The 22,656-nt window shown below is 48.2% G+C and overlaps 1 protein-coding gene across 1 annotated transcript in view; it reads right to left on the bottom strand.

Moving 5' to 3' along the window:
* The window catches only part of LOC139551877 (ryanodine receptor 1-like), a 65,973-nt gene extending 52,812 nt beyond the window's left edge, over window positions 1–13,161 (bottom strand). Inside the window, exons 1-15 of the mRNA XM_071363224.1 lie at window positions 13,009–13,161; window positions 11,217–11,364; window positions 8,798–9,000; window positions 8,531–8,705; window positions 7,026–7,234; window positions 6,516–6,868; window positions 5,707–5,833; window positions 5,387–5,547; window positions 5,126–5,288; window positions 4,199–4,285; window positions 2,101–2,327; window positions 1,466–1,910; window positions 660–1,208; window positions 352–552; window positions 130–241 (exon numbers count right to left, since the gene is read on the bottom strand). Of these exons, the coding sequence (XP_071219325.1) occupies window positions 130–241; window positions 352–552; window positions 660–1,208; window positions 1,466–1,910; window positions 2,101–2,327; window positions 4,199–4,285; window positions 5,126–5,288; window positions 5,387–5,547; window positions 5,707–5,833; window positions 6,516–6,868; window positions 7,026–7,234; window positions 8,531–8,705; window positions 8,798–9,000; window positions 11,217–11,364; window positions 13,009–13,161 (3,313 nt within the window). The remainder of the gene's footprint in view (window positions 1–129; window positions 242–351; window positions 553–659; window positions 1,209–1,465; window positions 1,911–2,100; window positions 2,328–4,198; window positions 4,286–5,125; window positions 5,289–5,386; window positions 5,548–5,706; window positions 5,834–6,515; window positions 6,869–7,025; window positions 7,235–8,530; window positions 8,706–8,797; window positions 9,001–11,216; window positions 11,365–13,008) is intronic.
* Window positions 13,162–22,656: the final 9,495 nt, after the last annotated feature.

The raw sequence follows: 22,656 nt of genomic DNA, 5'->3' as shown, positions 1-22,656 counted from the left end.
ACAAATTACAGACCTCTACATGCTTTGTAAGTAGGAAAACCTGCAAAATCGGCAGTGTATCAAATACTTGTTCTCCCCACTGTACAAGTGAAATTCTAAGTTACATGTGGAGGTATGAGCTTGACTGACTGCAGTGAAACAGCAGGTTCTTGTGAAAAGCCTGCAGGGCATCGCGGACCTCGTCAGGCACAGGACAATCCTCATCCTCCGCAATGTTCTTCAAGTTCATCAGCATGTTGACCTGCATATCAAACAGAGACAAACAGTAAGATGTTGTTACCTTTCATGTACTGTTACAAGTGTGATAGTGTACTTATTCCTCCGGTATACAGTGACTGAGGCAGAGGGTACCTGCTCCTGTGGTGGGGAGCGGAACTCGCGGGTCTTGCGAGCAGTCTCAGCAGCGCTCATGGTGTACGCCAGCATGAGCTCGTTGTAGCGGGCTCTCTGGTTGGCCTGCACCTGGCTCACAAACTCGTCTGAAAAGGCTATGATGGCCTCCACCCTGTGGCGCAACTCACAGTCACAGAAATACTGCAGCAGAGTGCACATCTGACCAACAGAGAGAGAATGACCTGAGACTTAGCGGCATAGATTAGGGTAATTCATCAAACTAAGGAGGATAGTGAAAGTTACAGCGAACTGAAAAACACACACACCTGTAGTTTGACAGACTCTGGAAGCTTCATGTGCAGTAATCCCTCTTCCAGACCTACTTGTTCTTCTGCCTCTCCAGGCTTCACCTCCTTCTCCGTCTCCTCACCACCTTTCTCTCCATCCACTTTCTCTCCGTCATCCTCCCCCTTGTCTTCCTCTTTTTCTATAGGCTCCAACTGCTCCAGCTCTGCCTCCATTTCCTCATCTTCCTCACCCATCCCCTCATCCTCCATTTCTGTTTCATGTCCGCTCTCTACTGCTCCCTCCTCTTCTTCCTTCACCTCCAACCCCTGTTCTTTGAAGGCCAGTGATTGGTCCCCCTCTCCCTGGGCAGCAGCCTCTGCCTCTCCACTGAACACTGTGGGCTCTATCATCTTCAAGATGTGCTTGACATCTTCATTCTCAAACACACCCATGATGAGCAGGGTGCTGATGAGCTTGAGGATGGGGACAAAGTGGAACTCAACACTGCCTCCTACAGGATCCCTCATTGCTTGACCACCATCCTGGACAGCTTCTGTCAGCATGGTCAGGGCCTTCGCCTTCAGCACCTACAGGAGAGAGAGACACACTTTCATGACCACCAGTCAGTTCAAACAGAAAATCTTTCCCCTCTCCCTTCATCAGCCTGGCCCAGTGTTGCAAAACTCCCAGTTTTTTTCTCCAAAAATATCGGTTGGAAGATTCCCGGATTCAGGAGGGAATAATGAGGAAATCTGGAATCCTCCAACCAGGATTTCTGGAAAACCAGGGAATTTAAATTTAAAGTTTAAAGTTGCAAAGATTGCAAACCTATGAGGCTCCTTACATGTAGGGGGATGAAGGGGCTGAGGGTGTAGATATCCAGGTCTGTCCCTACAAACCCAGTGGGGGAGAAGTGGAGTTTGGGGCGCAGACAGGTAGTGAGGCCCACCCCTGGTAAAGCATGGGATTTGTCAGTGTCTGAGTTGAGGTTGATGCTGCGCGTCTCTTCAGTCATGGGCACAATGAACTCCTTATTGGTCATGAGGCGGTTCCTCTTGGCCGACTCCAGGTGCATGCTGATGAGCAGATCGTAGTAGCCGCTCCTCATTGGTCCAGGCAGGTAGGTGTTCTCTATGGCGTAGAATAGCTGGGATTCGTCAACATGGCTGCACAGGGCGTGAGCCACGCGGTTGTTCCCCAGAGCACAGACTGAGCCGTACAGTTTCAGAGTGTGGTAGTGGAACTTCAGCAGGTCCATACGCTCCGACAACTCCAGGACGTCAATACATCTAGACGGGACAGAGGCAGAGGACAGTATGGCCCAAGGCTGTACAGATTTGGACAAATCTATTGCATCAGAGCCAAAATGTCTCCCGTTTATATGTCTTTCCCAATACTATAGCTAAGACTGAAATCCATTTCACAATCAAACACAATAATCTTCTGCTTAGATGTCAGCAATGGTGGCAGTGTTCTGACCTGTTCTCCTCAGGGATGTGCAGGGCCATCATGGTGAGAGGCTCTCTACACTCCACCATCCAGCCGTGCCTCTCGTTCACACGGCCCGTCTCTGGGGACAGGAAGTGGTTTGGCATGCGGCTCCAAATGACTGGGGTCAGCATCTGGACATCTAGCCTGGGAGGACACTGAGGGACCGGGTTCTTACGCTCACTGCGGAACATGGCTGCTGAAATAGGCATGATGTTCTGAGGAGAAAACAAACACTTACATTGCAGAGTAGAAGGGTCGTCGTTGAAGTGAAATAATAGCTTGAGTAGCCTTGAGGGTAAAAAGACAGAATGAAATAGAATCAAAATCAAATCAAATGTATTTATAAAGCCCTTCTTACATCAGCTGATATCTCAAAGTGCTGTACAGAAACCCAGCCTAAAACCCCAAACAGCAAGCAATGCAGGTGTAGAAGCACGGTGGCTAGGTAAAACTCCCTAGAAAGGCCAAAACCTAGGAAGAAACCTAGAGAGGAACCAGGCTATGAGGGGTGGCCAGTCCTCTTCTGGCTGTGCCGGGTGGAGATTATAACAGAACATGGCCAAGATGTTCAAATGTTCATAAATGACCAGCATGGTCAAATAATAATAATCACAGTTGTTGTCGAGGGTGCAACAAGTCAGCACCTCAGGAGTAAATGTCAGTTGGCTTTTCATAGCCAATCATTAAGAGTATCTCTACCGCTCCTGCTGTCTCTAGAGAGTTTAAAACAGCAGGTCTGGGACAGGTAGCACGTCCGGTGAACAGGTCAGGGTTCCATAGCCGCAGGCAGGACAGTTGAAAACATCCATAACACTGTAAAACGCAGACAGTGGAGGAGTAACACTGAAAAGCAGACAGTGGAGGGGTAACACTGTAAAACGCAGACAGTGGAGGGGTAACACTGTAAAACGCAGACAGTGGAGGGGTAACACTGTAAAACACAGACAGTGGAGGGGTAACACTGAAAAGCAGACAGTGGAGGGGTAACACTGTAAAACACAGACAGTGGAGGGGTAACACTGTAAAACACAGACAGTGGAGGGGTAACACTGTAAAACGCAGACAGTGGAGGGATAACACTGTAAAACGCAGACAGTGGAGGGGTAACACTGAAAAGCAGACAGTGGAGGGGTAACACTGTAAAACGCAGACAGTGGAGGGGTAAAACTGTAAAATGCAGACAGTGGAGGGGTAACACTGTAAAACACAGACAGTGGAGGGGTAACACTGAAAAGCAGACAGTGGAGGGGTAACACTGTAAAACGCAGACAGTGGAGGGGTAACACTGAAAAGCAGACAGTGGAGGGGTAACACTGTAAAACGCAGACAGTGGAGGGGTAAAACTGTAAAACGCAGACAGTGGAGGGGTAACACTGTAAAACGCAGACAGTGGAGGGGTAAAACTGTAAAACACAGACAGTGGAGGGGTAACACTGTAAAACGCAGACAGTGGAGGGGTAAAACTGTAAAACGCAGACAGTGGAGGGGTAACACTGTAAAATGCAGACAGTGGAGGGGTAACACTGTAAAACACAGACAGTGGAGGGGTAACACTGTAAAGCAGACAGTGGAGGGGTAAAACTATTAAAACACAGACAGTGGAGGGGTAACACTGTAAAGCAGACAGTAGAGGGGTAACACTGTAAAATGCAGACAGTGGAGGGGTAACACTGTAAAACACAGACAGTGGAGGGGTAACACTGTAAAGCAGACAGTGGAGGGGTAAAACTATTAAAACACAGACAGTGGAGGGGTAACACTGTAAAGCAGACAGTAGAGGGGTAACACTGTAAAACACAGACAGTAGAGGGGTAACACTGTAAAACACAGACAGTGGAGGGGTAACACTGAAAAGCAGACAGTGGAGGGGTAACACTGAAAAGCAGACAGTAGAGGGGTAACACTGAAAAGCAGACAGTGGAGGGGTAACACTGAAAAGCAGACAGTGGAGGGGTAACACTGAAAAGCAGACAGTGGAGGGGTAACACTGAAAAGCAGACAGTGGAGGGGTAACACTGTAAAATGCAGACAGTGGAGGGGTAACACTGAAAAGCAAAGTGGAGGGGTAATTCTCGATGAGTCTGACCTTGAGCTTCCCCAGGTCCACTTGCAGCATGTTCTGACTGGAGGGCAGGACAAAGACAGCTGGGAACAGTTTAGTGTTGGGCTCCACCTGGAACAAACAACCACAGTGTTACACAGGAAGCCACAATGGAAATTCGATTTCCAGCTTTAATGTGTTATCCTTGAATTGTATGTGGAGGCGTCTCTTATCTATGTTCTTAAAATTGTCTAATAAATTCAATCAATCAATCAATCAATCAATCAAGCCCAGAGCAGTTTGTACCTTGCTTATTATTAGTCCAGTAACCCTTGGCATGCTTCTGAGTAATGAAATACAAATCAAATCAAAGTGTATTTGTCACGTGTGCCCGAATACAACAGTTGTAGACCTTACAGTGAAATGCTTACTTACAGGCTCTAACCAATAGTGCAAAAAAGGTATTAGGTTTGAGTTTATTTTATTTTTACAGGGACAGTGCACATTAATCAACGTTTCAGTAAAAGTGCCGGTTTTAGCCAGCCGGCTAATTTTCAACCGCAGTCCCTGGGCAGGTTATTAAAAACAATTACAATATGGACAATAGCAACATAGAACAAGACATAGCATACAGACATAGCAACATAGGACAAGCAAGACGTAGCATACAGACAGAGCAACATAGAACAAAAAGCAGCAAGACAAAATTAGGTGAACAATAGGTAGGTAAAGAAATAAAACAACAGTAAAAAGACAGGCTATATACAGTAGCGAGGCTATAAAAGTAGCGAGGCTACATACAGACACCGGTTAGTCAGGCTGATTGAGGTAGTATGTACATGTAGATATGGTTAAAGTGACTATGCATATATGATGAACAGAGAGTAGCGGTAGCGTAAAAGAGGGGTTGGCGGGTGGTGGGTGGCGGGACACAATGCAGAATACATGTTTACACTGAACACTGCATCTCACCTGGTAGAAGGTGTTGATCTCTTTCCCATTGGCTGTGAAAGTCATGAGTCCTGTGTCCAGGTCAATAAGGCAGCCAATCACAAAGTCCTCCTGACTGACACGGGTCTGCTGGGAGCTGCTGAACTCCCCTCCCCACACCATGTAGCAGTTACTGCGCTTCATACTGAGGGAGGCATGAGAGACAACATAGGAAGATATTAAGGTATTATGTCTTTGTGAATACTGTGCATGTGTGTGTGTGCACAGGGACACGTTACTCACCTGTCATGTATGTTGCCTTTGTCATCTCCCACGGTGACTGTGACATTTCTTACTTTGCTGAGGTCAAAGTGCAGGTCGTATTGGTGGTAGTCAGGGGTGATCCAGCCTACCCACACCCCGCTGGGCTCTTGTCCCGCAATCACTCGCACTGAATAATAGTACTGAACACAGAGAATGTGAGCAGAAACATGATTAACAAGGAGTTGAACTACCTAAAACTAAAAATGAATTTAAAAAAAACATATTTCCAGACAAAAATGTCCCAGTGAAGAGAAGTTAGGTTCAGACACGAGGATCTGAAGAGATGTTAAAGTTCATACTGTGGTGGTGTTGAGGATGATGTCATCGTCATCTCTGTCGTCTGGGACCACTTCCTCCGTCAGACGAGGCATGGTGGGAACAACAGGTTGCGGAGTGAAAGCTGCCTTCTTGGCCTTGAACAGGAACCTGAGGGGAACACACAATGTCAGCGTAGCCGGGCCTCCTTTTCAACAGGACTGAGAAAACATGACGACGATTACAGTTAAAAGTGCCGTTTTCAGCATTCACTTTCCACTTTCTTCTCCAACAGAGAGTTGTGACCTGTCTCTTCTCCAACAGAGTGTTGTGACCTGTCTCTTCTCCAAACAGAGTTGGAACCTGTCTCTTCTCCAACAGAGAGTTGTGACCTGTCTCTTCTCCAACAGAGAGTTGTGACCTGTCTCTTCTCCAACAGAGAGTTGTGACCTGTCTCTTCTCCAACAGAGAGTTGTGACCTGTCTCTTCTCCAACAGAGAGTTGTGACCTGTCTCTTCTCCAACAGAGAGTTGTGACCTGTCTCTTCTCCAACAGAGAGTTGTGACCTGTCTCTTCTCCAAACAGAGTTGGAACCTGTCTCTTCTCCAACAGAGAGTTGTGACCTCTCTCTTCTCCAACAGAGAGTTGTGACCTGTCTCTTCTCCAACAGAGAGTTGTGACCTGTCTCTTCTCCAACAGAGAGTTGTGACCTGTCTCTTCTCCAACAGAGAGTTGTGACCTGTCTCTTCTCCAACAGAGAGTTGTGACCTGTCTCTTCTCCAACAGAGAGTTGTGACCTGTCTCAAGCCTATCGTCTGTCTCTTCACTAATCTGACCCCTACTCAGTACTGACCCCTTCTTCTTGCTCTTCTCTGTAGAGGCATCTTTCACATTCTCTCTTCCGTTGACGGAGATCTCCTTAGGCACAGAGGGCTCCTTCTCCTCCTCCTTCTCTGTGCGGCTGGCAGACTTCTTCAGCACCTCAAAGTCAGAGTCGGGGTCCACCTCCAGGACCTGGTCCTCGGGGATGGTCAGGGTTCGTGTCAGGGGGGTGGTCCCAGCCATGATTTTAAAGGTCTCGTGGAACTCCACGGGCATACTGAGCCTCAGGAACAACAGATCGGTGTTGGCATTCTGAGAGCCGAAGGTCTTGTGGGTCAGTTTCAGACAGGGAGCGTTGTCCACCGTCCCATCCACACGGGACACCTACACAGGGGACGTGGGGGAAAGGGCAGAAAATCACATACTGAAAACCCACAGAAGAAAACATTTGAATGTTAACGTGTTTTAAATGGAATTATAAAATATAGGAAGGGAAGCCATTCCAAGACACTGTTGTTGAACAACATATGCTGTACTGTACATCAACGTGAGGGTGTTCTGTAGGAACAGGGATGAACTGGGGCAGGCTCTTGCTGAACCACATGGTGATGTCTCTCTTCATGTTGATGGCGAAGGGTTCAAAGCCCTCCTGAAGGCCACAGATGGTGAAGTAGCGCAGGCTGCTGACGTTCTGGCCCAGGTTGAGCCGGCCAACCTGAGACAGGCCCAGACTACACACAGGGATAAAACCTGGAGACCGGCAGATGTAGTTTAATGAATAACACTCATCTAAAATCAGCAGATCCATCCTACAAGGATTTACCTCCCAAGCCCCAGCAGCCTCCCCATTCGTCACCTCCCAAGCCCCAGCAGCCTCCCCATTCGTCACCTCCAAGCCCCAGCAGCCTCCCCATTCGTCACCTCCAAGCCCCAGCAGCCTCCCCATTCGTCACCTCCAAGCCCCAGCAGCCTCCCCATTCGTCACCTCCAAGCCCCAGCAGCCTCCCCATTCGTCACCTCCAAGCCCCAGCAGCCTCCCCATTCGTCACCTCCAAGTCCCAGCAGCCTCCCCATTCGTCACCTCCAATCCCCAGCAGCCTCCCCATTCGTCACCTCCAAGCCCCAGCAGCCTCCCCATTCGTCACCTCCAAGCCCCAGCAGCCTCCCCATTCGTCACCTCTAAGCCCCAGCAGCCTCCCCATTCGTCACCTCCAAGCCCCAGCAGCCTCCCCATTCGTCACCTCCAAGCCCCAGCAGCCTCCCCATTCGTCACCTCCAAGCCCCAGCAGCCTCCCCATTCGTCACCTCCAAGCCCCAGCAGCCTCCCCATTCGTCACCTCCAAGCCCCAGCAGCCTCCCCATTCGTCACCTCCAAGCCCCAGCAGCCTCCCCATTCGTCACCTCCAAGCCCCAGCAGCCTCCCCATTCGTCTCCTCCAAGCCCCAGCAGCCTCCCCATTCGTCACCTCCAAGCCCCAGCAGCCTCCCCATTCGTCACCTCCAAGCCCCAGCAGCCTCCCCATTCGTCACCTCCAAGCCCCAGCAGCCTCCCCATTCGTCACCTCCAAGCCCCAGCAGCCTCCCCATTCGTCACCTCCAAGCCCCAGCAGCCTCCCCATTCGTCACCTCCAAGCCCCAGCAGCCTCCCCATTCGTCACCTCCAAGCCCCAGCAGCCTCCCCATTCGTCACCTCCAAGCCCCAGCAGCCTTCCCATTCGTCACCTCCAAGCCCCAGCAGCCTCCCCATTCGTCACCTCCAAGCCCCAGCAGCCTCCCCATTCGTCTTCTCCAAGCCCCAGCAGCCTCCCCATTCGTCACCTCCAAGCCCCAGCAGCCTCCCCATTCGTCACCTCCAAGCCCCAGCAGCCTCCCCATTCGTCACCTCCAAGCCCCAGCAGCCTCCCCATTCGTCACCTCCACGCCCCAGCAGCCTCCCCATTCGTCACCTCCAAGCCCCAGCAGCCTCCCCATTCGTCACCTCCAAGCCCGAGCAGCCTCCCCATCCGTCACCTCCAAGCCCCCAGCAGCCTCCCCATTCGTCACTCACCATCTCCTATCTCAATGTCCTTGAAGGCCATCTCAGATCCAGAGTCACTGATCAGCATCTCTCCGTTCAGGGTGAAGAAGATGTTCTGCTCTACCAGGTCAATCATACAGCCCACCACGTCACCTGGCAACCAGATACGACCAAACGGCTCATTGCCCACATGCCAACGCTGAGCCTAAAAAAGAACGGTCAAAGTTTAAATACGACATGTTAGTAAATGTTTTCCCTAAAACAGACACAGAACAGAACATTTATCACCAACCATACCTTGAAACCATTGAAGACATAGGCGAGCTCATCTGCTCCCAGCTCTGTGTCAGCGCGGACACTGGGTCTGGCCCAACCCACTCTCATCTCCCCCACAGTCACAGCCTCAAACTCAAAGTACCACTTCCCCTGGGTCACCGCGTATGACTTCTCAGCCCGGAACACCCGGATCTTACCCGGAGAATGACCTTCCCCATGACCACCTAGCACAAACAGATTCAGGTGACATTATTAACAGGTTATATATTCATTATGTATGTATGTATGTATGTATGTACAGTGGGGAGAACAAGTATTTGATACACTGCCGATTTTGCAGGTTTTCCTACTTACAAAGCATGTAGAGGTCTGTACTTTTTATCATAGGTACACTTCAACTGTGAGAGACGGAATCTAAAACAAAAATCCAGAAAATCACATTGTATGATTTTTAAGTAATTAATTTGCATTTTATTGCATGACATAAGTATTTGATCACCTACCAACCAGTAAGAATTCCGGCTCTCACAGACCTGTTAGTTTTTCTTTAAGAAGCCCTCCTGTTCTCCACTCATTACCTGTATTAACTGCACCTGTTTGAACTCGTTACCTGTATAAAAGACACCTGTCCACACACTCAATCAAACAGACTCCAACCTCTCCACAATGGCCAAGACCAGAGAGCTGTGTAAGGACATCAGGGATAAAATTGTAGACCTGCACAAGGCTGGGATGGGCTACAGGACAATAGGCAAGCAGCTTGGTGAGAAGGCAACAACTGTTGGCGCAATTATTAGAAAATGGAAGAAGTTGAAGATGACGGTCAATCACCCTCGGTCTGGGGCTCCATGCAAGATCTCACCTCGTGGGGCATCAATGATCATGGGGAAGGTGAGGGATCAGCCCAGAACTACACGGCAGGACCTGGTCAATGACCTGAAGAGAGCTGGGACCACAGTCTCAAAGAAAACCATTAGTACCACACTACGCCGTCATGGATTAAAATCCTGCAGCACACGCAAGGTCCCCCTGCTCAAGCCAGCGCATGTCCAGGCCCGTCTGAAGTTTGCCAATGACCATTTGGATGATCCAGAGGAGGAATGGGAGAAGGTCATGTGGTCTGATGAGACAAAAATAGAGCTTTTTGGTCTAAACTCCACTCGCCGTGTTTGGAGGAAGAAGAAGGATGAGTACAACCCCAAGAACACCATCCCAACCGTGAAGCATGGAGGTGGAAACATCATTCTTTGGGGATGCTTTTCTGCAAAGGGGACAGGACGACTGCACCGTATTGAGGGGAGGATGGATGGGGCCATGGATCGCGAGATCTTGGCCAACAACCTCCTTCCCTCAGTAAGAGCATTGAAGATGGGTCGTGGCTGGGTCTTCCAGCATGACAACGACCCGAAACACACAGCCAGGGCAACTAAGGCGTGGCTCCGTAAGAAGCATCTCAAGGTCCTGGAGTGGCCTAGCCAGTCTCCAGACCTGAACCCAATAGAAAATCTTTGGAGGGAGCTGAAAGTCCGTATTGCCCAGCGACAGCCCCGAAACCTGAAGGATCTGGAGAAGGTCTGTATGGAGGAGTGGGCCAAAATTCCTGCTGCAGTGTGTGCAAACCTGGTCAAGAACTACAGGAAACGTATGATCTCTGTAATTGCAAACAAAGGTTTCTGTACCAAATATTAAGTTCTGCTTTTCTGATGTATCAAATACTTATGTCATCCAATAAAATGCAAATTAATTACTTAAAAATCATACAATGTGATTTTCTGTATTTTTGTTTTAGATTCCGTCTCTCACAGTTGAAGTGTACCTATGATAAAAATTACAGACCTCTACATGCTTTGTAAGTAGGAAAACCTGCAAAATCGGCAGTGTATCAAATACTTGTTCTCCCCACTGTATGTATGTATGTATGTATGTATGTATGTATGTATGTATGTATGTATGTATGTATGTATGTATGTATGTATGTGTGTATATACACACACACACATACTCATTGGACAGTTTATTAGGTACACAACCCTGTTCACAAAAATGGTTCGCTCCTGCAGACAGTGAGTCACGTGGCTAGCTACATAAAACAGTTAGACAGGCATCGAGGCATTCAATTACTGTTCAATTGAATGCTACAATGGGCAAAACAAATGACCTAAGTGACTTTGAGCGTGGTATGATCTTCAGGGCCAGGTGCGCCGGTTTCAGTATCTCAGAAAGAGCTTTTCATGCACAACAGTGTCTAGGGTTTACCGAGAATGGTGCGACAAACAAAAAACATCCAGTCAGGTGTGGGGGAATGTTTTCCTGGCACACGTTAGGTCCCGTGATACCAAGTGAGCAACGTTTCCATGCCCTGAAGAATTCAGACTGTTCTGGTGGGTCCGACCCGGTACTAGATCAGTTTATATCTTGGCAGACAGACGGACAGACTCACTGCTCTCCTGGTCAGGTGGCTCAATGTTGTAACCGTAGCCGATGAGAGTGCGGACAGCTGCACAGACAGTGTCTCTGTTGGTCTTCTTGGTCTTTTCGTCCAGCAGGTTGTATGGCACCAGGCGCGGGTTGCGCTTGTTCATTATGTCCTGAACATGGAAATAAACAGTTAAAATCAACAAACAATTGTGTGAGACATAGAATGATTGTGCAAGTTATGGACTTTAATCTCCTGGAAAGATTGATACTGAATAAAGAAAGCTCCAAGAACCTTATTGTTTGTTTTTCTAAACATCTTGAATAGTTATGTAAGGGACATTTTAATGTTGGTGCTATTCTTATAACTCATTTCTCTGTTCTATTCATGTGCTGTTCTATAAACCAATTTCTGTGTTGATGCAAGTGGCTGACTGTACAAATCACACCTATCAGTAGCTGCGATTTGGCAGTAGGCCCAGACCGTGTTTTGAGAACGAACGACCGTGTTTTGAGAACAAACTAAAGATATCTCAGTTTCAAGGTCTCAGCTTAGAGAAGAGAAGCCTTGTGAGGTGTTGGTCTGTCACATGTTATGAAACAGTATTGGTCGATCACATGTTATGAAACAGTATTAGTCGATCACATGTTATGAAACAGTATTGATCGATCACATGTTATGAAACAGCATTGGTCGATCACATGTTATTAAACAGTATTGGTCGATCACATGTTATGAAACAGTATTAGTCGATCACATGTTATGAAACAGTATTGATCGATCACATGTTATGAAACAGTATTGGTCGATCACATGTTATGAAACAGTATTGATCAATCACATGTTATGAAACAGTATTGGTCGATCACATGTTATGAAACAGCATTGGTCGATCACATGTTATGAAACAGTATTGGTCGATCACATGTTATGAAACAGCATTGGTCGATCACATGTTATGAAACAGCATTGGTCGATCACATGTTATGAAACAGTATTGGTCGATCACATGTTATGAAACAGCATTGGTCGATCACATGTTATGAAACAGCATTGGTCGATCACATGTTATGAAACAGTATTGGTCGATCACATGTTATGAAACAGTATTGGTCGATCACATGTTATGAAACAGTATTGGTCGATCACATGTTATGAAACAGTATTGGTCGATCACATGTTATGAAACAGTATTGATCGATCACATGTTATGAAACAGTATTGATCGATCACATGTTATGAAACAGTATTGGTCGATCACATGTTATGAAACAGTATTGGTCGATCACATGTTATGAAACAGTATTGATCGATCACATGTTATGAAACAGTATTGATCGATCACATGGATGAAACAAAACGGTAATGATTAATTAATTATGCTAAATCACGCAAATATAACATGTCTGTGTATAGCCGTGTATAAGACAACTGTTGGGACTGCCCCGGCAGAGTTCTTCTGACAGACATGTGTACTATGGTGCATTGAGTTGGTTGGAACCTCTCCAGCGCGTTGACAATATACAATGATTCATTTAAGATTGACTTTGAGTGTCCCTGTGGAAGAATTTCCACAACAGTTACATAAACGTTGGCTCTGAAAACATGACTACGACAACTCATGAGTCAGTAGGACTCATACTTCACCCAGACTTCAACTTTGACAAAGTATCTGCATAACTTTGGGTGAGCTTGTTGTGTGCCCACCTGTACGCCTTCGTGTGCGTTAAAAGCCACGTGACAGAAACACATTGTCTAAAATGACTTAAGCTATTATCACAGGTTTCCCACAGGATCAGAGAGAGATGAAAGATACCTGTACAATGCTGTAGGTCCATCCCTGGTGAACCCTGTCACGAGCCCACACGTTGTGCCCATTCTCTGCCAGTCTCTCCACTAGGTTGGTCTGGTTGGGTGTCAGCTTGACATGGTTGAGGTCCAGAGGGGCAGGCTTGTATCCACTACTCATCATATACCTAGTGGACCAAACATGATGTTATGATTAGACTAGTAAGTGAGATGTCATTAGGACTCTTCTTTACACTCACTAAGTGAACAGGCCTCTACTTAAATGACAATCCAACATTTCAAAACGTTTATCTCTGATAATGTGAATGAAAAAGGAAACCGCACACTGCTCTTGATAGTATTACTGATCTTTAATAAGCTTACGTATCGGCCTCACGGCCTTCGTCAGAAAACAATACTGTCAACCATGTTAGTTAATATCAGAGAATAATTAAGTCAACATCTAAAATAGTCTGAGATCCTGTTTTGAGGTCTGACTCACGTCTTGGGCATCTTGATGTTCTTCAGGTTCTCCTCTGCTTTCTCATCTCCCATGCCCACATGGCAGCCCAGCGCCAGTAGAGTCCTTTGAGAAACAGAGGGAGTGAATACTGAGCACACACACACACACACACACACTAGGCGGAGAGGGCGTGTACAAAACATTGACTCACTTGAGTGTTTCTACTGACATGGCAAGGTTGTAATTCCTCTCTGGCTCTGGCAGGCTCTGGAAATCTACCAGGCAGGGGTGCAGTTTCTTGTTGTCATCTCGGAACTGGAGGAGAGGAAATGCAAGTAGAGGACAGAAACAATTTGTTTGCCAGATTGAAGTAAATAGATATCAGTCAGTCATGTAAGCAGTGTGAGCTGAATAGGGCAGTATGGGAAGCACTCACCGACCCATAGGTCCATCCTTGTTCAATGCGAGTGACAGCCCATAGCTCATGGCTGTTTTCTGCCAGCTTCTCCCGAATGCGCTCCAAGTGAGGTGGAAGCACAATCTGAAAGGACAACATGGTGAATGGAAGCAAGAGATAGGAGACAGAGAAATGCATTGATAAGTCAAGAGTTTTACCTGTGCTGTGTCCACAGGGCAGGGGGTGAAGGCTGTGTGCGAGAGGGACTGTGTAGGCCCCAACAGATTGCGGACACCATTGACATCATGCTTATACTCCTTGATGGGCTCAATATGCAGTCGATCCTTGGGTAGCACAGCCTCATAGCACGGAGCATAGCCTGGGGGTGGGAGGAATTTAAAGTCTCCATGACGCCCTCCCAGGAGAAAACGAACCCTAGACGTTTTAAAGAAGAACAACATTAACAGTGATGACTCATTCTTCATCCTCTCTGACAGATTCTAAATAACATCAGCGGTTCTCACTTGATGCCTGCAGAGAAGCTGACGACAGGGAAGAATAAGCCATCCAGGTTGAAGTTCTCAAACATGCCCTGCACCGGGTGCCCGTTGATTCGAAACGAAATACTGGGCACACTCAGATCAAGGCAGCAGCTGACCACATCGTCTGCGGCTAGGATGTGCATGTTGGGGGTGGCAATATGACGTGGGACTCGTCCTGGGGGGGGGGGGGGGGGGGGGGTGAGAGAGAGACAGAGAGACAGAGAGACAGAGAGACAGACAGACAGACAGACAGACAGACAGAGGTCAGCATCACCTCAACCTAGTCAAAGAGAACTGCATTCTACAGATAAGCCCTGCTGACTGTACCTGACCACAGGTGGAGTCCATCAAAGGCGTATGAGTAGAGGTCGTCCCCCACCCCGTTACCACCCCAGCCCTCACCACCTCCAGGGTAGGGACTGTAGCCATCAGTCAGAGCCCAGCCCACACGCAGGTGGAAGGCCTGGGCGGTCAGGAAGGGCTCTACATGGTCCACCATCACCTCAAAATACCACTTCTTATACTGAGTTGATCCTCCACACGTTCCTAGGAAGATGTTGGGCCTCATACTGAGGGGGGAGGAAAATAACCACAACCTTAACGGTTTGAAGGAAAAAACGAATTGGATATTCAACTAAATGTATTTAGAATGACCAGATGTCACACCTGGTGACATAATTGATGATGTTGGACTGCAGGAGGAGATCGCGACCCGGAAGCAGATTCTCTGTGATGAGATTCTGATTGGACCTTACAGCCACCCCATTACACACACACAAAGAGCAGAGCACATCCAACACCTAAGAAAACACAGGGAGAGAGCAAGGTCAAAGGGCTTATGATTCCCAAATCACTGGACTGCCAACCAGATTCCCTTTGAACACTTCTCTGGATAAATACAGGCTTAAATAATATTCACTGACCTTGTGATTGCGTCCATGCTTATCCAGTAGAGAAATGATAGATTTAATGTGGTTCTCCTGGATAATGTTCAAAACCTCTGGACTCTCAATCAGAACACAGTATAGCACCTCCAGGATGCCTGCGGTGAACATAATACACAATGAAACACTGACGATTCACCCAAAACACATTAAAGTCAATCTGAAAGGGGTGATAAAGGTTCTGAAAGGGGACTTTACCCGAGGAGGCCTCCAGACGGTCCAGTTTGCTGACCAGCCAATCCAGATTATCACAGAACAGTGCACAGTTCGCCCGGTTCCCCCTGATCAGTGAGGCTTCATATGAAGACAACGACAGAGAGAACAGACAATACCCGATCAGAGCTAGGTCGTGTTCAGGATGACGGGCATGCTGGCACAATAACTACAGCAATGCAGAGAAGGTGATGTACCTTGGAACACAAAATGAAAGGATCAATAGCGGGTCACATACCCAGCAGCTCGTAGAGGAGATTAACTATCTCCTTCCAAGACTCGGCAGCCTCCTCCCCTGCAAACTCGGAGAAGTGGGCCGCTGTGTTGTAGACATTGAGTCGGTCAATACAGTCCAGCACCAGGGTGATCATGCCCTGTTGGAATGGCACAAAAAGCATGGGAATACCAAAGGCATGAGCAGTTCAGGGAAAATATTTAGAAAGTAAATAAAAGTTGATTTGTCACGGCACAGAATACAGCGGGTGTAATGATACAGTGAAATGCTTACTTGCAGTTCTTCCCCAACAGAATAAATATAAAGCGCATTCGGAAATTATTCAGAAACCTGGACTTTTTACACATTTTGTTACGCTACAGTCTTATTCTAAAATTGATTAAATCATTATTTTTCCTCATCAATCTACACACAATACCCCATAATGACAAATCAAAAACAGATTTTACGTTATTTACATACAGTAAATATTCAGACCCTTTGCTATGAGACTCGAAATTGAGCTCAGGTGCATCCTGTTTCCATTGATCATCCTTGCGATGTTTGGAAAGGCACACACCTGTCTAAATAAGGTCCCACAGTTGACAGTGCATGTCAGAGCAACAACCAAGCCATGAAGTCGAAGGAATTGTCCTTAGAGCTCTGAGACAGGATTGTGTCGAGGCAGATCTGGGGAAAGGTACCAAAAAATGTCAGCAGCTTTGAAAGTCCCCAAGAACACAGTGGCCATCATTCCTAAATGGAAGAAGTTTGGAACCACCAAGACTCTTCCTAGAGCTGGCCGCCCGGCCAAACTGAGCAATCGGGAGAGAAGGGCCTTGGTCAGGGAGGTGACCAAGAACCCGATGGTCACTCTGAGAGAGCTCCAGAGTTCCTCTGTGGAGATGGGAGAACCTTCCAGAAGGACAACCATCTCTGCAGCACTGCACCAATCAGGCCTTTATGGTAGAGTGGCAAGACAGAAGCCATTCCTCAGTAAAAGGGACATGACAGACACTTGGATTTTGCCAAAAGGCCCCTAAAGACTCTCAGACCATGAGAAACAAGATTCTCTGGTCTGATGAAACCAAGGTTGAACTCTTTGGCCTGAATGCTAAGCGTCACGTCTGGAAGAAACCAGGCACCATAGCTATGGTGAAGCATGATGATGGCAGCATCATGCTGTGGGGATGTTTTTCAGCGGCAGGGACTGGGAGACTAGTGAGGATCGAGGGAAAGATGAACGGAGCAAAGTACAGAGAGATACTTGAAGAAAACCTGCTCCAGAGCGCTCAAGACCTCTGACCGGGGTGAAGGTTCACCTTCCAACAGGACAACGACCCTAAGCACACAGCCAAGACAACTCAGGATTGGCTTTGGGACAAGTCTCTGAAGGTCCTTGAGTGACCCATCCAGAGCCCAGATGAACCCGACCGAGCATCTCTGGAGAGACCTGAATATAGCTGTGCAGCGACACTGCCCATCCAACCTGACAGAGCTTGAGAGGATCTGCAGAAAAGAATGGGAGAAACTCCCCAAATGCAGGTGCGCCAAGCTTGTAGCGTTATACCCAAGAAGACTCGAGCCTGTAATCGCTGCCAAAGGTGCTTCAGCAAAGTACTGAGTAAAGGGTCTGAATATTTAAGTAAATGTGATATTTCTGTTTTTTTTAAATAAATTTGCAAAAGTTTCTAAAAACCGGTTTTTGCCTTGTCATTATGGGGTATTGTGTGTAGATTGAGGGGGGAAAACAATTGAATCCATTTTAGAATAAGCCTGTAACGTAACAAAATGTGGAAAAAGTGAAAGTGTCTGAATGCTTTCCGAATGCACTGTACAGTGTATCCTCTGGAGCTGCTGTCTGTGAGCACTGACCTCCTCTTGGAAGAGGTTCTGTCTGTTCTTAAGGGAGCGTAGTTTGGTCTGTTTCTCCTCGTGCTCCAGCTCCTCCTCTGGGGGCTGGAAGTAGAAGATGAGGTCCTGCAGTGAGAGGACCACAGAGTCCATGGGCAGAGACGGGGGGCCTGAAGATGACTTGTTCTTCCCACTCAGAGAGTCCAGCGCTCTGGAGACACAGAACAAGCCACAACGTCACTGCACTGACCATGAGGTCAAACATTAAAGCAGGGCCATCTGGCCCTCCTGAAGGATAGCAGTAAGTCAAAGGGGGTCTATACATAACACCATAATGTACACAAACATGAACATGTTCAGCGATATCTAGGTATGTGCTCAGACAGCAAGCGCAGTGGGAGTGGAGAGGGGCCATACTTGATGAACTGGGTGAAGAGGCCTGCTGTGTTGTAGATCATACGAGCAGCCTGGAACTCCTCTGTCTGGGAGCGGGCCACAGTCAGGGCATCGTCCATGTGGCCCTCCTTATGAAGGATGGCCTGACAGATACAAGAGGTGCATTAACAACATGGATAAAATCTAGGTTCATTCAAGGGAGAAGCTGACTACAGAGTACTTTAAAAGGCACTAAAATATCTTTATTTTGTCTTAGCATGTAGTTTGACATTGTTCTTCCTGTCCTTTAGGTGTTCAGGGCAAGTTGCCACATGAGTCCTCCATACCTTCCTCTTAAGAGGTCCCAGGCGAGCGGACTTGGCATCGACAGAGGCGTATGTAAGCCAGAGGCCAGTGGAGACGTGCTGTACAAAACACATGGACTCCCCATACTTGATCTCTGGCGTGCCCATGCCCTCCACATCTCGCTTCTTAACCACCCCCACCTTTTCCTGCAGGGTGGAACGTTAAACAACAAGGAGAAGGAATTCAACACAACATCAACAGTGCTGGGTATGGAGGGATGATGGAAATGTTGTTACCTTCTATGAAATGGACTACATGCGGAAAATGCATGTAGTCCATTGCTCTTTTTATTTTCACACTGCCGTTTGTGATGACCCTGACCTTGGAGATTCTGAAGCAGAAGGCTGACATCTTGGCGTTGGCTTTTTCAGGGTCAACCACCATCAGTCCTTTCTCTTCATCCAGGCAGAGGTAGCGACCTGTGGTTATATGACGCACTCGGAACGTCTGGCCCCATTTCATGTGACCTCCACTCCATCTACACAGAGCCATAATTATAACCCCAAGGAGAGAACTCGTAAGAAATGTGAATGGTTTATGTCACTTAAAGCTGATGGACACAAGGGCATTCGCTCACCCAATCCGGAGGGGTTCTAGTCTCCATAGTGACCGGGCATGGCTACAGACAGCACCCCCTTCATAATGAGCAATTCTGAAAACAGAGATGGGCTGTTAGTGACAGATGATAAGGTATCTGATTAAATGTGGAATAATTCAACAGTTTATCACCTTCGCTGGTTGTCTCCTTGCTCGGCAGCAGGGATAGCCAAGCACTCGTCCATGTGACCATGGAACAGTCTCAGAACATAGCCTCCAGTCAGAAAGCCTGAGGGGATAATGTTACATCAACAATGAGAGAAAGACCAACTCAATCACCAAAGAAAATGCAGTCCCCCAGTGCATAACTGCAGCAACAGAGATATGCACTGTGAGGCCGTATAAATTATCCACTGTGGGGCCATGTGTGGTGCTGTCTGTATATTAAGCACTGTGTGGCCGTTTTAAATTCAGAATATTTTGATTTATGTTAGCTGTCAGTCAAACTGTGCAAAAGTGAAACCGAAACTCCGCAGTTAAGTTTAGGCATTAATTCAGAGTGGTTAAGGTAAGGTTTAAGGATTGGGATAGGGTTAAAAGGTCAAAGTTACAAATAAAAATAAGTGCCTTGCACTGGGATTGAACCCGCGATCCTCTGTGCGCCCATCAACAAGACCCTAGCACGAGCCTACTAGGTGGTATTAGGCGCTTGACTCGCCACCTAGTGGACAGTAGGAAATTGCAATGGAAATAATAAAGACACCCAGGCATGGTAATCTGTTGCCTGCAGTTATGAGTCACCCAGGAGTCATATTCCACACGAGAAAGACATGGCAGTCAAGTGTAGTGTTTCTAGATAATAAACTCATGACTATGAAATAGAAAAACAATCAAAACATATACACACCTTCCGCAAGTTCACAGCCAGACATCACAGGGTTCATGGTCCACAGGGTCTGCATGAAGGAGGCGTCCACCATGAGATCACCACTGGCATAGGAGAGATGCTGGAGAGAGAGAGAGAGACAGAGAGAGACAAGAACATGTCAGCTCCATCCCTAACCTTGGTCTGAAAGTCCACTTGGCAATGTGTCACCAACGTGGCTCACCAGGTATCTCTCAGAGGACACGCTGACCAGGATGAGGTCATCTCCCACCCTGACCTTCTCTCCCTCTGATCTCTGCTTGGACGCAGGATGAATGGTCCACCAGCACGCCTCCCCTGTGAAGGAATAAATGCATCAGTCAACTAATGAGCAACTCTCTCCTCTTCCATCCTATCATCTCTTCCCTCTGCTCAAACCTTCTCCAACCTATCTCCTGATTCTGCCTCCTCAACCCTCCTCTCCTCCCTTTCTGCATCCTTTGACTCTCTATGTCCCCTATCCTCCAGGCCGGCTCGGTCCTCCCCTCCTGCTCCGTGGCTCGACGACTCATTGCGAGCTCACAGAACAGGGCTCCGGGCAGCCGAGCGGAAATGGAGGAAAACTCGCCTCCCTGCGGACCTGGCATCCTTTCACTCCCTCCTCTCTACATTCTCCTCTTCTGTCTCTGCTGCTAAAGCCACTTTCTACCACTCTAAATTCCAAGCATCTGCCTCTAACCCTAGGAAGCTCTTTGCCACCTTCTCCTCCCTCCTGAATCCTCCTCCCCCTCCCCCCCCTCCTCCCTCTCTGCGGATGACTTCGTCAACCATTTTGGAAAGAAGGTCGACGACATCCGATCCTCGTTTGCTAAGTCAAACGACACCGCTGGTTCTGCTCACACTGCCCTACCCTGTGCTTTGACCTCTTTCTCCCCTCTCTCTCCAGATGAAATCTCGCGTCTTGTGACGGCCGGCCGCCCAACAACCTGCCCGCTTGACCCTATCCCCTCCTCTCTTCTCCAGACCATTTCCGGAGACCTTCTCCCTTACCTCACCTCGCTCATCAACTCATCCTTGACCGCTGGCTACGTCCCTTCCGTCTTCAAGAGAGCGAGAGTTGCACCCCTTCTGAAAAAACCTACACTCGATCCCTCCGATGTCAACAACTACAGACCAGTATCCCTTCTTTCTTTTCTCTCCAAAACTCTTGAACGTGCCGTCCTTGGCCAGCTCTCCCGCTATCTCTCTCAGAATGACCTTCTTGATCCAAATCAGTCAGGTTTCAAGACTAGTCATTCAACTGAGACTGCTCTTCTCTGTGTCACGGAGGCGCTCCGCACTGCTAAAGCTAACTCTCTCTCCTCTGCTCTCATCCTTCTAGACCTATCGGCTGCCTTTGATACTGTGAACCATCAGATCCTCCTCTCCACCCTCTCCGAGTTGGGCATCTCCGGCGCGGCCCACGCTTGGATCGCGTCCTACCTGACAGGTCGCTCCTACCAGGTGGCGTGGCGAGAATCTGTCTCCGCACCACGTGCTCTCACCACTGGTGTCCCCCTGGGCTCTGTTCTAGGCCCTCTCCTATTCTCGCTATACACCAAGTCACTTGGCTCTGTCATATCCTCACATGGTCTCTCCTATCATTGCTATGCAGACGACACACAATTAATCTTCTCCTTTCCCCCTTCTGACAACCAGGTGGCGAATCGCATCTCTGCATGTCTGGCAGACATATCAGTGTGGATGACGGATCACCACCTCAAGCTGAACCTCGGCAAGACGGAGCTGCTCCTCCTCCCGGGGAAGGACTGCCCGTTCCATGATCTCGCCATCACGGTTGACAACTCCATTGTGTCCTCCTCCCAGAGTGCTAAGAACCTTGGCGTGATCCTGGACAACACCCTGTCGTTCTCAACTAACATCAAGGCGGTGACCCGTTCCTGTAGGTTCATGCTCTACAACATTCGCAGAGTACGACCCTGCCTCACACAGGAAGCGGCGCAGGTCCTAATCCAGGCACTTGTCATCTCCCGTCTGGATTACTGCAACTCGCTGTTGGCTGGGCTCCCTGCCTGTGCCATTAAACCCCTACAACTCATCCAGAACGCCGCAGCCCGTCTGGTGTTCAACCTTCCCAAGTTCTCTCACGTCACCCCGCTCCTCCGCTCTCTCCACTGGCTTCCAGTTGAAGCTCGCATCCGCTACAAGACCATGGTGCTTGCCTACGGAGCTGTGAGGGGAACGGCACCTCCGTACCTTCAGGCTCTGATCAGGCCCTACACCCAAACAAGGGCACTGCGTTCATCTACCTCTGGCCTGCTCGCCTCCCTACCTCTGAGGAAGTACAGTTCCCGCTCAGCCCAGTCAAAACTGTTCGCTGCTCTGGCACCCCAATGGTGGAACAAACTCCCTCACGACGCCAAGTCAGCGGAGTCAATCACCACCTTCCGGAGACACCTGAAACCCCACCTCTTTAAGGAATACCTAGGATAGGATAAAGTAATCCTTCTAACCCCCCCCCCCCTTAAAAGAGTTAGATGCACTATTGTAAAGTGGTTGTTCCACTGGATATCATAAGGTGAATGCACCAATTTGTAAGTCGCTCTGGATAAGAGCGTCTGCTAAATGACTTAAATGTAAATGAACACGGTGCAGAAAATATGCAGACATACCACTGCTCTTCTCTACTGTAAAAGCCATACCTGTGGAATCTTCCTGTAAGCCCACATCAAAGGCCAGTTTGTCTGTGAGTGACCTTGAGGTAGTCAAACAGCTGAGGTACTGCAGCACACAGAGTGGATATTACACAGTGAATCACAGAGCGCTCATTGACAAGCAAACCCATGTAACAGCAACACAGAGTTTACAGGGGAGTGAAGGTGTGAGAGACTACTAGATGAGGTAAA

Source organism: Salvelinus alpinus, chromosome 24 (genome assembly GCF_045679555.1).
Source record: "Salvelinus alpinus chromosome 24, SLU_Salpinus.1, whole genome shotgun sequence".
Taxonomy (NCBI): domain Eukaryota; kingdom Metazoa; phylum Chordata; class Actinopteri; order Salmoniformes; family Salmonidae; genus Salvelinus; species Salvelinus alpinus.
Note: the sequence above shows the minus strand (reverse complement) of the source record. Positions and strands in the feature narration are given on the sequence as shown.